We start from the raw sequence: 16,251 nt of genomic DNA, 5'->3' as shown, positions 1-16,251 counted from the left end.
AGCATATGTGCATATACCACTGATGATTTACAAATTTTATTCTACAGCTTGGTAAAAATATTAACTTTAACATCTGTATCAAGTCCTTTGCATTTACATAGGATGCAAAAAACCCCAACCCAACTACTTGGAGATTTGAATAGAAGAAAACTTTTCATCTCCCCAAATACCTTTCCTTACAATAATGTCTTATCCATCTCTCTTTCCCCTGTGGTCTTCCTCTACCTATCCTTCAAGAATCAAATCAAATTCCACCTCCTCCATGGTGGAACACTTCCCTGTTCACCTCACTTAGAAATAACTCTCCCCTTCCATCTGAATTTCCAAAGTACTTACTTTCTGTTGGGAACACTCATACTACCTAAATACTACATGGTTCCCTTTATTACAGTTATTTTTGCATATGTCTAACTTTTGCATATTTCCTAACTTTACTGTAAGCTTCTGAAGGGTAGGGGCATTTTAAAATACTTAACCCATACTACTTAGTATAGTGCTTTTTACAATATTACATTAAATATTTAACAAGAGAATGATGGAAAAAATATATCTGTGGAGGGTTTATAAATCAGTGGACCATGAGGGAAATGACCTATGGTGTTTTTTACCCCCATGGAAGTTTTGACTTTCCCTAAAGTGCTTTATAATACTATTGTAGGAGAACTTAATATTCACAATTAACTCCCTATGAATTAACTAGTTAGAAACTTTAATTTATGCACTGTAATTTATTTTATAATCATAATGTTTGAACATATATCTATAAAGATTTCTATACAGAACGTGATATGTCTCAGATGCAAAACAAGCTCTGCTTATCTTTGCATTATTGACTGATAAATTTGACTAAACTAAATACAAAACTTAAAAATTAAACATGTTAATGAAAATGAGAAAAATGCTCAAATTTTACTTCATTTTCCATAAAACCTAATGAATTCTTATTTTTGTCAAATAATTTTACCTTCATTAATAATTATTCAAGAGTAATAAGAAACTAAAAGAACCACTAAAGAAAATTGGATTTATAATTACTAGACAAATGAGACCTATAATACTTGAGAAATTTTTCATAAGAATTATACTAAAATCAGTCAGTCAGCAAGAATATATGTATTAAGTGTGAAGCACTGTGCTAAACATTGGGGCTACAATAAGCAAATACAAATTAAGTAGTTCAGGATCCATTTCTAGTTTTATTTTGTACTTTAAAAAGTTGATTAAAAAGGCTCTCTAAATGCCTATATGATATAAAAATAATTTCATTTTAATGTCGGCTAACCATTAAACTAAGAGGCTCTAGTAATTTAAAACTTCAGCTTTCTTCTAGATTGCCATAATCCAAAGGGAAGGAAAAAAGTTACAAAATTTTTAAGTATCTTAATTAAATGTAATTAATCAAATGATTTTTTTGTTTGAAATGTAACTATTAGTTCGGCTTTAAAAAATATTTCACTGAATTGTCTGAATTGCCTGCATGTTCTGGTGTCTTATAAATGGCCTTACTTGAAAATGCTCAATTTCATTCAAAAGTAAGGATGACAGGCCCAAGAACTGTCCAAGAAAAATTTGAAATGAAAATTCTTTTAATAATAATTTAAAATGTCTTCTATACTAAAACTGAAAAAACCCTTCAGTATATACTCTATACTATAATGGAGATGGACACAATTACCTTGCACTAACTGTCGAGGCTCAAATATATTCCAAAGATGATGTGATTTTTCCAGTTTCTAACATGTACAATGGTGATATCACCTGCTTCTTCCCTACTTTATAAAATGATGTAAGAAAAAAATGAAATGTTTCATGCTGTATTTTGAACTCCTTGGGGGAAAGAGTAACATAATTTTAATTATGTTTGATTAAAAAAATTAAATCTGAATAACACAAGAATAATTCAACAACATACCTTGGACTTTTAACTTGATCTTGCCTAGGGCTGTACCAGCTGGATTCTGAGCCACACACATATAAGTACCAGCATCATCAATGACAGCCTTGGTGATTTGTAAACCACCATTAGGAAGAACTGTATAACTTTCTCCTACATCAAATTTTTGAAAAACAAAGATTTAGAATCCTTTGTAATTAGAAAAAATCAGAACAACTTAATTGTAAAAGACAGATTATATATGTATCAACTGGTGGCTGATACCTGAGGTGATGATAGTAATGCCTTCCTTTTGCCAAGTAATGACAGGACTGGGTGTCCCTGTTGCTTCACATGGCAGTAAAATTGGGTTGTTCAGAATGACATCTAGATTGCTTGGCTGGGACTGAATGATTGGAGGCTCTAAGGAAAATCAAAGGATGCACAGTTTGGAATACACAAGTCTGAAATAAACATCCATTATAAACATGGAATTAGGCATGCCTTACTTAACAATTCTAGAGAATTAGAGAACGGGTCTAGAGGAAGACAAAGAATACATTGCATGCTTAGTGTCCTGCCAGTATAGTGAGTTTCTATTCAAAAAATAGCAACAGAAGATAAGTAGGACCAGATTTCGCGAAGTCAAAAAAAGAAAAGGACCTTCAGCTGATTAGAGGACCATAGATTAAAGTTTAATGGGGCCTTAGAAACTATTTAGTTTAACTCTCTTCTTTTACAGATGAGAAATTAATGTCCAGAGAGGTTGTATAATCCACCAAGTTCTTTGAGTCCAAATCTAGTATTCTTTCCATGGTACATTAGTGCTATAAAAAACCCCAGGGCTATTCTGTAATTTATCATTTTGTACCTTTTTAAGTGTATTTAAAAATATTTGACATGATTTTCCCCAGCATAAATATAAATCTAGCTTTATTGTATTGGACAGTAGTACTGTTTTAAAAATGATTAGAATCCTCCGTACCTTGAACGTGAAGGGTTACATGTCGATGTGCAGAGCCAGCTGCATTCCTGGCAACACAAGTATACCTTCCAGCATGGTCTAATTTAGCAGCAGTTATTTCAATTGCCCCTGGGGAGAGAAAGGACACAGTGACATGATGTATACTGACACAGGGATGTGTGATGTAGTATAACAACTTTGTTTAGCAGTACTATCCAGATCTCATCTAATTTACATCCAAAGACTTTACTGTGCAATCCAGCTAGTAATATTTCCAATCCTTTTACTTAGAGGAGTGTTTATTTATTCAGAAACAAATGTATCTTGGAGAGGTCCTACTGTGTCAGCTTCTGCTATGGCTCATCTCAATACCTCCTCTACGTAGAGGAAACCTTCACTTAGAGGAAAAATACTTTTATATATCTCATTATATCTGCTCCTGATCAATATGGATATGCAAGTTTCATTCATCCCATTGAACATTTATTAAGTACTTAACAAATAGGTTATAATTACATATAATTATTATAATTTATTATTATGCAATAATGATGATAATTACATATACTTTATTATTATGCAAACAACTATAATACATTCATATAAGAATATTATTATACAAATGACTATAATAATTCACATTTATTGAAAACCTTAAAGTTCATAAAGTTTTTTCCCCTCAAAACTCTTGTTAGAGAGATAATACATGCATTATCACCATCCTTCCCTGATTGATTCCCTACTATTGATGCCCCAGAGAGTGCTTAATTTCAGAAATGTAAAAGACAGAACCCCCCCTCCCTCCATCTTTTCAGTATACTCCCCTCTCTATACAAACTCCCTTATTTCTGTAAGGGTTACTACCATCCTGTAATCTACCAGTTATGTAATCTCAGCATAATTTCAATTTAGCCCTCTCTCATCCCCACACATCCAATCAATTGCCAAATTTTCCTGTTTCTATGATCACAACATCTCTTGCATCCAACCACTTTACTGTACTCCCCCACCACCTTAATTTACCTTTTGTGTGGACTCTTACAATGGCATCCTAAATGATCTTTCCCTGCCCCGTGTCTTTACCCCACTCCAATCCATTCTCCCCTTTAAGTTGGCAATGTGGTTTTCCTAAAGCACAGTTATGTCGCCCCCCCCAATCAAATTCCAGTCATTCCCTATTACTCTGATAAAAGTGGCTTTTAAAGACCTCTCCTACTCCATCTCAGCCTATCTTTTCAGCCTTATTAGATATTACTCCTCTTCTTTACTGTTCAGCTAAACTGGCCTCAGTTCCTCAAATGGTACTCTTCTCCATTTGCCTTTCCATAGCCATCCCCTTTGTCTGGAATGCGCTATTTCCTTCTGCTTCAGAGAATCCCTCACTTCCTTCAAGATGCCACTCAAGCAATCCCTTCTACATTAAGCCTTTTCTGATCCCTTGCAATTTCTAGCATGTTTCTTCCCCAACTATCTTGTGTTTCTTTTGTATATAATACAATCATAAAATGATAGCTCCCATCTATATAGTGCTTTGGCGTTTGCAAAGCACTTTTATTTTTGTTATCTGATTTGGTTCTCTCAATAATCACACGAGGGAAGGTACTATTATCCTATTTTATAGACTAGGCTAACCTAGCCTAGTGTATGAGTAGTTACTCAAACTCAGGTTTTTCTGCTCCAACACTTTTATCCACTTTGCTACCTAGATGCATGCGTAATACAACCAAGACTTAGCATCCTCATCTATAAAATGGTGACATGGCTTAAGTGACTTGCCCAGAACACATAGATAGAATGTTTGGAGAAGGATTTAAATGCAAGTCTTTCAGAATACTCTAACATCCAGTGCTCTATCTACTATTACCTAACCCAGCTGTTGCCACTTATGTGTATATACACACTATATCCCTAAAAAGAATGACAGTTCCTTAAAATCAGGATTATTATTTGGTTGTTGCACTCACAGCACCTAGCATAGTGCTTTGCTTATCTGTTGATTGATTGATGCTCCCCCACCACCTTAGTTCTACCATCTCTCACAAACAGATGACAACTTAGCTAGCATGGTCTCTCTCATCTCCCCTACTCCACAATTCAAAATCCCTCTACTTGTTTACTTGTGCACCTGACTCCATCCCCTCCTAACTCCATAGATCCCTTGCCATATTAATCATTCTCTCTCATTTTTATTCTTTCCTGTTTCCTTGTTCATTCCTTGCTGTCTACAAAATGCCCACTTCTCTCCGTTCCTTAGAAAATTTTAAGCTGACTGAGGCCAAGGCAGGCAGGAACATGAATCCAGTCTCGGGCTATACTATGCTGCTGAGTGTTGAAGATGGAGAAGATAATTCTGTTGTGTTAGGACCTGGTAAGAACACACCTGGAGTACTGTATTCAGCCCCGAATACCAAATATGAGGAAGGGCACTGTTACACTGATGAGTACACCAGAGGAAAGGACTGGGATCATGAAGGGCATCAAGTTTATAACATGTTAAGTTGAAAGAACTGGGATATTTAATGTGGAGAAGAAAAAACTTAGAAGGCATTCCTAAAGTAAAATGGGCTTCTTCAAGTGGTTGCAGGTTCCCTGTCCCTGTTTTTTAAAAAAGTTGCATGCCACTTTTTTGGTTACATTGTAAAATGGATTCTCCTTTAGGCATTAGGCCAGATGGCATCTGAAGTCCCTTTAATCTCTAAAATTCTGTGATTTTTGTTATTATTATATGCAAGGTATCACCCTATGCCCTTTGGTGGGAACCATCAAAGTTAATGAGCTTATGGCCTAATTGCATAAGAAATGTTTAGAAATAAGAAAATTATAGAAATAACTATAATTTAAAAACAAAATACAAGTACATAAGAATGAAATATAAAATTACGATGACAAAGATAACTTCTGGTTGGGGGAATCACAATTCAAATACACCACAGACCCTATAGACCAACATTCAAATACCTTAGTTGTTATGACATGTGTTATGACATGTTGTCTGTACTTTATTCTCAAAGAAGACCATGACATCAGCAAGTGAAGTGATGTCATGACTTGCAGTAAATTGGATTTAAGTGACAGAGGGCTGTGCAAGGTCACCAATCTCACTCTCTCCTCCAAAGCCATCTGGGTCTAGTGGCAAGATATACATCTGGATGACTGGAGGTAGCCTCAGATGTTTGAGGCAATTGGGGTTGAGTGTCTCGCCCAGGGTCACACAGCTGGTAAGTATCTGAGGTGAGATTTGAACTCAGGTCCTCCTGACTCCAGAGCCAGTGATTTATCTACTGTGCCACCTAGCTGCCCCTATTGGGGTAAACATTATTCAAAAATAAGTTTTTCTGGTCCAACACTTTTATCTACTTTAATACCTAGATGCATGCATGATACAATATATTATAGGTGGCACATCTTACCAGTGGACCCAGATGTCTCTGGAGGAGAGAGTGAGTTTGGTGACCTTGCACAGCCCTCCCTCACTTAAATCCAATTTAGTGCCAGTCATGATATCACCTTGATGTCATAGCCCTCTTCAAGAATGAAGGACAAACCACGACTACAACTGCCTTCAATAGAGGTAAGGAATAAGAAACCATTTACTAGGGGAAACAATATGTACATCAGTAAAGGATCTTTCTTCCTAGATTTTGGTTGGCTTTCAAAATGTGTTCTATTGCATGATAGAATACCTGAAGAAAGAATTCTGTAACCATCTCCCCTGGGAAGTAGCCTTATTCCATTCTTTGACCAGTGAATTGAGGGCGGTGGTACACCCGAAGCAGTGCAAGTAATCATGACAGGAGACAATCTAGTTACCAACAGATCAGTAGTCTCATCTGCTATAGAAGGTGGAACTAAAAAAGAAAAAAAAGAAATGATACTATAAACATTTTTCAAATTTGCAAATTTCTAAAACATTAATAGGCAGCTTTTTCTTCTTTATAGTGAATGCTACTTGACTGCAATATTTATTCATATCCTTTTACCAGTTATCTAATGGGGAAAGGCTAATCATCTCAAATATGTTTATTAATTGCTTATATATCTTGGATGCCAAACCCTGATCACAGAGATTTGATACAAAGATTTTCCCCCCTTTCAACTGCTTCCATTTCTGTCATATGTCATCTGTGCAGAAACTTTTTGGTTGTAGAAGCAGCCAGTTATCTATTTTAACTTTTATAAGTTCCTCATGTTCTTGTTCTGTTAAGAATACATGTCGTAGGGGCAGCTAGTTGGCACATTGGATAAAACACTGGCCCTGGATTTAGGAGGACCTGAGTTCAAATCTGGCCTCAGACACTTGACACTTACTAGCTGTGTGACCCTGGGCAAGTCACTTAACCCTCATTGCCCCACAAAAAGAAAAAAAAAAGAATTCTGAAGAATACATGTCCTACCTATTGATGTGAGAAGTCTGTGATTAGCTCCTGTCCTAATATATTTATGGTATGATTTGAATATAAAGTCCACATATCCATTTAGAACATATTGTGGAATATAAGATAAAGTGTTGGTCTAAGTCTGCTTTCTGCCAGACTGCTTCCCAGTTTGCCCAGGGGTTACTGTCACACATGGAGTTCTTTCCTAGGGAACTTGTGTGTTCCACTTTATCCAACATTACCTTTGAGTGAATGCTACTTGACTGTGAAATTGAGAAGGCCATAGAAGCACATCTACATGTTTGCTGACAGTCATACCTTGTACAGTGAGACTTATGGTTCTCTGATCCTCTCCAGCATCATTTGACACAGTACATTCATATACTGCAGTGTCATCCACAGTAGGTGAAATGATTACTAGAGATCCTGAAGACAACAGCCTAGGAGAAATGTTTCAAAGATCTGGGTTACACAGGATGTAATGAATTGTTAGTTTTTATTTCATAAGGCATTGGTTAAAACACGTAGATTCCTATAGGATAACTTTGCTATTAAATAAGTCAGCTAATCCAAGCATTCCCTATACAGACTCCAAAATGTTACCCTAGAATAGATGAAAAAATGGAGTTTTGCACCTGACGTCTAGCTGTTTTCCACCTCTTCATCCTGTTTATTTTTTTGGTATAGATAGTTCATAGTGATAGCAAAGAATGATGCTGTGATTTCACAATTCTTGAAGTAGGCAACCAATAACTCGTATAAAATATCATGTAAATGTACTTTGTTTAGGGGAAATTTTCATAATTCCTAAAGATAATTTGTATATGATCTTAAGTAGACTCCTGAAAGAAAAGGCCCGGTACTTACAAAAATATTTATAACAGTTCTTTCTATATTAACCCCAAACTGGAAACTAATGGAATACTCACCTTTTGAGGAATGGCTAAACACATTTCTTTTTATGAATGTAATTGAATATTACTGTGCTACTAGGAATGACAAAATGGAAAGTTTGAGAGGGAATGAAAAAGACCTCTATGATCTAATGCATGGTGAAGTGAGTAGAATTAGGAGAACAGTTTACAGGATGACAACAACTTTGAAAGACTTTAGAACTCTGATTACTGCAATCATAAACCACGAGTCCAAGGAACTAAAAATGAATTACACCATCTCCCTCTTGCCAGAGAAGTGACAGATTTAAAATCTAGGAGACATGCATTTTTGGATATGGCCAATATGAGAATTTGTTTTACTGGACTATGTTTGTTGCAAAGTTAGTCTTTCTTTTTCTTTTTCTTTTTTTTTTTTTGCAGGCAACGGGGGTAAAGTGACTTGCCCACGGTCACACAGCTAGTAAGTGTCAAGTGTCTGAGGCCGGATTTGAACTCAGGTACTCCTGAATCCAGGGCCGGTGCTTAACCACTGCACCATCTAGCTGCCCCCTTAGTCTTTCTTTTTCAATCGGCATAGGGCAATGGAATAAATGGTATTAGAAGCTTGTAAAAATAGATTAATATTAAAATAATTAAAATAAAATTCACTTTCAAGAAAAATTAAGAGAACAATATGCACAAAAGCTAAAATAGTATATAGGAAAGAATTACTCAAAGGAAGTTGAAATCTGAGTAATCAAAGGAAAAAAAAACCAATGGATGAGATCTTAGTAATGAAACATACTTCCTCCCCCACCTACCACAGAAATGGAAATTAATGCATACTTTCCATGAATCAGATATTTTTTTGCTTGGGTTTTGTTGGGTTTTTGTTTTTGTTTTTGAAGGGAAAAGTTCAATGAGAGAGGAGGTATGGTTGTATAATACCTCCTATGTGCCAAACACTATTTTAATAGTCATTGGTGGAAAGGCAAAAAGCATCAGCAGTATGTGCATGTGTGTGCATGTGTGTGTGTGTGTGTGTGTGTGTGTATGTATATAAGGAAATTGGATATCCTTATTAATGTTTGCCTAGGAATTTGCATTTGGTGCTTTAACAAAACATAGGAGTATATTTAGTCCCATTAGCTGATGCCTTCAGATTAAATTTTGATTCAATTGAACTTTGCTTTGAGGTATCTCTGTAAATTTATAAGGTTCATGGTCCATTGTTAGGCATATGATGTTGACTTTAGGTTCTACCATAGTAACAAAACATCTGAGAGAAAATGCAGACTATATTCAGGGTCAGCTAGGTTACACAGGAGAGTAGATTTGGGGTCAAGAATACCTGGAGTTCAAACCCTGCTTTGGACACTGCTATATGACCTTGTGCAAGTCATTTAACTTCTCTCAGTCTCAGTTTCCTCATTTGAAAAAGAGAGATAGGGGGCAGCTAGGTGGATAATGGATAAAGCACCAGCCCTGGATTCAGGAGGACCTGAGTTCAAATCTGACCTCAGACACCTGACACTTACTAGCTTTGTGACTCTGGGCAAGTCACTTAACTCTCACTTCTCCACAAAAAAAAGAAAGAAAAGAAAAGAAAATGGGAGATAATAATAATAATAGCACCTTCCTCACAGGCTATTACAAACATTAAATTAAAAAACAAAACAAAACATGCAAAGTGCTTTGTAAATATTAATGCCACTATATAAACACCTAACTCTAAATTCAATGCCATAACCTGGAAATTCGTTTTAAGTATATTAAAAACTAATACTAGGAGAAGATAAATTTTTAATTTATATTAGTAAATAGACATAATAATCCAAAGTTTTAATTTTCTTCAAGATTTATACACTCTGAGGCATATAAAGTAGGAGAAAACAATTACAAAAATGTTAATTATTTTAACCCCCCAAAAAGAGGTTGATTCAACAACTTTTTCTTTCTTTTAGACTAATTTGAATACAAGTCTGGAAATTGGTTTTAAATATTTAACAATACTGTGTTTTAAAAATATCTTTTTGATATAATTTTCTTTCTTCCCATGATATTTGTGTGCACAGAACTATATCCCCAGCACTTAGCACAGTGCCTTGGACATATCAAGTGCTTCATAAATGCTTTTTCATCCCTTCATTTTATAAGAGAAGGCACCAAAGACAAGGGAGGATGGGAACTTGTACAGAAAATTCTTTTTATTATGAAACACTAAATTCTACATTGATACCTCATGGTAACATGAAGGTAACCCTGCATTCTTGAATTCCGTGCTTGTCCTGTAAGCTCTGTGGAAGTACTACCAAATTGTAACATATGAAAAGCTTTGAGTATGGACCCAATGACAGACTGTAAAGCACTGTTATTTAAGAACCAGAAAAGCTAAATTTTCAGATGCTTATGACCATTTTGGCCAGAATGATGGATCTTTTCATTGACACAAAAGATAATGTTACAAGAAAAAATTGTAAACATCATTAAGCATAGAGGAGTTGTGATCTGTGTTGGTGGAGGGCACACCCACATCAAATGAAGTTACAGATTCAATCAATCATCAAGCCCTTATTAAGGGCCTGCTAAGTTCCTTGCACAGTGCTAGGTGTGAGGGATGCAAAGGCAAAAGAAAAACAGTTCCTGGTCTCAAGGAGATTACATTCTCTTGGGAGAGAAAACATGTATGAAATCTAAACAAATCCAATAGAAAATAAACTTTGAAGGGTAAGGAAATAGTAGATGAGAATGGGGTGTTCAGGAAAGACCTCTCAAAGTAGAGAGTTGAGCTGAGTCTTGAAGGAAACCAAGCATTCCACAGAGTGGAGGAAGAAGATCAAGCATTCGAGGCATGGAGGACAACCATAAAAAAAAGGCACAGCTATGGGATATGGAGTATTAATGCGTGAGAAACACCATGATGTTGCTGACAGCACACTGGACTTGAAGTTAGGAAGACACAACTTCATATCCTTCCTCAGTCAGCTGTATGAACCCGGATAACCTGCCTACTGTCACATTAATCATAAGCATCTGAGACTGGATTTAAATTCAGGCCTTGTGTGCTCTTAGCACTCATAGCAAGAGCTATAATTTTTTGCATATTTGTTTGGAGTAATAGCCCTTCTTAAAAACCACAGAATTAAAAGCAATCAATGAAATGAAAAGAGAGTATGCCATACATAAGTTTGGCAAGAAATCTAGCCTTTAGTTGATAGAGAACTGTCTAAAGGTGGTGAAATCAACTCGATCAGATTTCATCTGGTCCAGGTCTAACATTCAGAGCCAACTTAGTGTCAGTGGAAGCACACTGCAGCCACAAAATGAAACCACATAAAAATTACTACTTTCTCAGGTAATTTACATACCATTATACAATGATAGGTTTGGAGTTCTACATAAAGACTTTTTATACTTGAGAAAGACTAAAGGAAAAAGAGAAGAGCACACAAAGTGTATATATGTATATATGTGTGTATATGCGCACACGCGCACACACACACATGCACACACACACACACAGTGGTTAAGTCCTGGATGTAGAGAAGGCTAAGAATGAAAGGCCAAATAGTGAGGAAAAGCAAAAGGCAGAAGCATTGTACAGAAGAGTACGCAGAAGGAGAAAGGTTTCAGATATTGCAGAGGTCATGAAGGATGAGGATTAAAGGAAAAGGCTATTGGGTTTGACAAATAAGAGATCACTGGATATTTGGGGGAGAATTTGGCAGAAAAACAAATTTTATGTATGTGTGTGGGGTGATAGTTTCCATGTTAAGAAACAAATTTTTATGGTGCATTTATTAGTTGATTCTCTTCAAGTCATGTACTTTCTATTCTGTTGTCATGGAAGAAAATTTAAATTTTCTCTCACTTTGTCTTTATCTTCCCCATCCCTACTCTCAAGTGGGAAAATGAGGTTTTAGGATGAACTACTCCTTACCTGTAGGAATTTTGATTCTGATCCACATTAAGAAATTGTCCATTCTTCTTCCAACTTATTGATGGTCTTGGGATTCCAGTAGTTTCACATACCAGAGTGGTTTGAACATTTACAGTCACAGTAATATTGGTAGGTCCAGGAGCAACAGATGGAGGGACTAAAAAATGTGTCATCAAATAAGGAACGAATCCAACAGAATATACTCTGCCCTATATTCAAATCTACTTTAAATCTGCAATTCTTCAGATACTTCATTTGTAGCTTTTCTTATATTTTTAGCTAGTCATGTAATATGGTTCTTTAAATTTACATACTTGACTCATGGTACTAAACACTGTGGCAGGAAAACAAAGATCCTTGATTATTTATTATAAAATGTGATGTACTTAAATAACCCAGACTGTCAGGGTCTTCATGAAAATTATCAGCACAAAATATCAACAACTAACTTAAATCCCTGAAGTTTTCCAACTCTACTCCCAGTTCCTGGGTGTTTATGAATAAATATTTACCATGGACTTGTAAATCAATTCGCTTGCGTTCTGTTCCAGCAGCATTGGTGGCCATGCACAAATACCTCCCAGTGTCACTGACATGTGCTGAGTGAATATGAAGGAATCCATTCTCTGAGACAGAATATCTAAAATAAAGGCCATAAACAAAGCTTGTCTCATTCATAACATGCTGAGGAGAATAAGCATCAAGTCATCTCAATTAGTCTCACATAATTTCTCTTATTTTTAAAGAGTTTGTTTAGTTAAATTTCTCCTAGTTCTCATCCCTTTTCTAGGTTGGGTAAATTTACAATAATTTAATAGAACCAAGCAATCAGATTACCAAATCTCAGAGCAAATGGGCTTGTATTTGAGGATCTTAAACATGAGATTCATTGTTAAGCTCTGGCCATCTACCTTAAATATATTCACAGTCCTCCACACAGTTCTCTACTATAATTCCATCATTAATATGTTAGAGTAAGGAAGACAGTGGTTGTTCCAAATATGTAGTAGGCTAAAAATAATGCAGCAGACAATGTTGCAATAATGCATACTTCTAGTCTCACGGCACATTTCATTCCTCAAGTTTATACCATTGAAGACTAGCTTATTTAAGACTAATTCTCTCTCTAAGTATTACCTGGCATTATTCCCAGTGAGAATAGCTCCATCTTTTCTCCAGGTAATCCTTGGGGTTGGTACACCTTCAACTATGCATTCCAGTATAGCAGATTTATTCAAATGAACAACAAGACTTTGAGGGCCACCTTTTATGGTCGGAGAAACTGCATATAAAACATTCACTTAATACCGGAAACACATCTTCACTTAAGGTCTTGAAAAATTTAACACAAGTTAACACAACTTTGAATTAAATACGTACATTTGCCTGCAACTGATTTGTGTTAACAGAAATAGAATCAGTTTATAGTTCCGAAAGTTAAGGATTACATTACTCAAGATGCCTTGTTTCCAATACAAAGGAAAAACTTTAAAACTCTGATATCATGTGAGAAATCTAGTTCCTTGCAAGAAGTTTCAATAAAAATCAGATCTGGTCTGATGCAAATTAAAGATGATATTTCATATTCCTTCTTGGCCAAAAGAATAGTTTGAAAATGTTGACACTGGCACAACTTTTCTTTAAATGAAGAACAGAAAGTGGGATTTTTAAAGAAACACACATCTGTGATTAATCTTACTAGTCTCAGTGCAATTCACTTTATTACACACTGAGTTCATCTGGGAACAGAAAACCTGAATTTGAATGTTGGCATTAGTGACATAAGCTGTGTTGGTCAGTCACCAATATGTATAAATCCACAGGTTACACATCTAAGTGATATTTTGGGTAGGAAATCTGAAATATTCTTCTTGAGTGTAGGTAAAGCTTAGTCTTTGGATTTTATCTACTAGAGATGATTATCTCTAACAAAAAAAAAATCTAGTTCCAGCCACAATCAACATAGGTGAGATGAAAAATTGGTTGAACTGATGAATGGAGGATGAGGTACATGCCTTCTTCAGACCCCTTTTTTCTGAATAACACCAGACATCAAGAATTCTAGGCTTTTTCCTAAGAGCAGTGTTCTACATAGTGTCCTCTGGGATTGAGTCACAGCTTAGATAACACCCAGTCCTACTTATGATTTTCATTACATTTCACTCACTTAAAATATGACTTATATAAAAACGAAATAATCTTTGGTTTCAAAGCAAGTAACTTTAGTGTTTTAGCTTATAAAATGTTATTCAGCATTAAGCATATAAAATGCTCAAATAAATCTCTACTTTTAATTATTATGGAAATATTTGGCTACATTTTAAAAATGAGCAATGTCAATGCTTTTTTCTTACCATTTACAGTCAGAGAAAATTCCCTAGTAGTCTTTCCTGCAATATTACTTGCAACACAGGTGTAGCTGGCTGTATCCCCTAGGTCTGCATTGTTGATCTGTAAGTATCTCCCACCAGATAGGATACGGATTCGTGGAGTTGCCTAAATTAAATAAATGAAACATATAGTTACAATAATTTATGCAACATGCAGATATGATCATTTTTAACACATCAAAAAAGCCCAAGGTTTGTTCAGATAAGGTTGTTTTTACCATAAATGCTTTTTCTCAAAAGAAACATGAAAAACTTGTGATTTTGACCTGTCATTTCAGGCCACCGAAAGCTGCCTCCCCTGAAACAAATGAGTTACTCAGGGGCATGGAGAGCGTAACTGAATTACAAAGCTAGTATGTGTCAGAGATTGGAGATGAACCCAGGTCTTCTTGACTTGGAGATTAGCACTCTACCACTCCAGTGACTATGGGGCAATTAGATGCTACAGTGGCTAGAGTGCTGGATCTGGACTTAGGAGGAACTGAATTCAAATCTGGCCTCAGACACTAGCTATGTGACCAGGGACAAGTCATTTAATACTGTTTGCCTCAGTTTCCTCATATGTAAAATGAGCTGGAGAAGGAAATGAAAAACCACTCCAGTATCTTTGCCAAGAAAACCTTAAATGGTGTCACAGAATCACATGACTGAAAAATGACTGAATAACAACATACCATCTCCTAGATGTTGTTTTACTAAATCACTCTAAAGAGAGGGGCAGACATTATGTATTCCACACATAGTCATTAGAAGTTTGTGATTTATTTATGGTGACTTAACCATCATTGTCTAAATGGGAATTAGAACTCAGACCTCCTGAACCCCTGTCTATGATTCTTTTCATCAGATGAAACTGCCTCTGTTTCTGTCTAGTAGTCCTTCCAGCATAGCACCAATAGGATTTTGATATTTGTTTATTGGACTGAGGAAAAATAAAAAGAAAAAAAAGAAGAATCAAGAAATTCAACACTTAAGACAAAGGCAAAAAATTCTAGATCATAGCATCGTATTCTGTTGAATCAAGCAGACCCTGAAAAATCACATGGATAATTTTAATGTCAATCAACTACTGGGTTATGGAGATGCTAGAGAATTCAGTATATGTCTTTTCCTTCAGGGACCAGTACACCCCTGTTCCACTGAGCCCAAATTGTTTTTAAGGACTTTTGGAATGTTCTATTGAGTGATCCAGACCCAGGTCTAGGTCAAGGAAAGCATGCAGCCAACTTGAAAAGTCCAGTGTTAGGTTAGTCCCAGGGATCTGGAGGGCCCACCAGATGTCATGTTCATTGTGGGGTCCCTGAGGGCTTTCGTCACCTCAAAGAAGGATGTAGTAGAATAACCAAATTCAGGCTTGTATCACAAAGCATTCTGATCTTTACAATGCTGATGTGTGGCATGGGGCTAATAATAAGCCAGCCTCATTGGGTCCTGTACAAGCCATTCCAATAAGAGTCATTCAATAGAGGAAAGGTAAGACTAGTACAATGTGTAGCCTGATTTTTCTTTTCCTTAACAAAATACCGATGAAGCTAAATTATATGAAATTTACCTGTAATCGCTCTCCATTTTTAAGCCAAGTAATTATGGGTGGGGGCACTGCATCCGATTTGCATTCCAGTGTAACCTGTCTGTTTTGTAACACAACGATGTCCTGAAGCTCGCTGGTCCCAGCAATATTAGGCGGTACTGTATGTGACAACAAATCCATTAAAAACCTCGTATTAAATAAAGCATGTAAAGCACCTTAACAATCAATTTATTCTCACTTGTAATGCCTTATATGCTTGGAGAACGCTTTTCAAATTTCAGGGCCTTTCCATACATATTAAC

At 36.0% G+C, this 16,251-nt stretch overlaps 1 protein-coding gene across 1 annotated transcript in view; it reads right to left on the bottom strand.

The window, feature by feature from the left end:
- HMCN1 (hemicentin 1) overlaps positions 1-16,251 on the bottom strand; it is a 517,054-nt gene that overhangs the window by 74,485 nt on the left and 426,318 nt on the right. Inside the window, 10 exon segments of the mRNA XM_044003022.1 lie at positions 1,913-2,047; positions 2,159-2,296; positions 2,859-2,966; positions 6,521-6,685; positions 7,532-7,653; positions 12,029-12,185; positions 12,541-12,668; positions 13,166-13,310; positions 14,383-14,524; positions 15,971-16,107. Coding sequence (XP_043858957.1) covers positions 1,913-2,047; positions 2,159-2,296; positions 2,859-2,966; positions 6,521-6,685; positions 7,532-7,653; positions 12,029-12,185; positions 12,541-12,668; positions 13,166-13,310; positions 14,383-14,524; positions 15,971-16,107 — 1,377 coding nt within the window.

This window comes from Dromiciops gliroides, chromosome 4, assembly GCF_019393635.1.
Source record: "Dromiciops gliroides isolate mDroGli1 chromosome 4, mDroGli1.pri, whole genome shotgun sequence".
NCBI lineage: Eukaryota > Metazoa > Chordata > Mammalia > Microbiotheria > Microbiotheriidae > Dromiciops > Dromiciops gliroides.
This window is presented reverse-complemented; position numbering and strand designations above follow the sequence as displayed.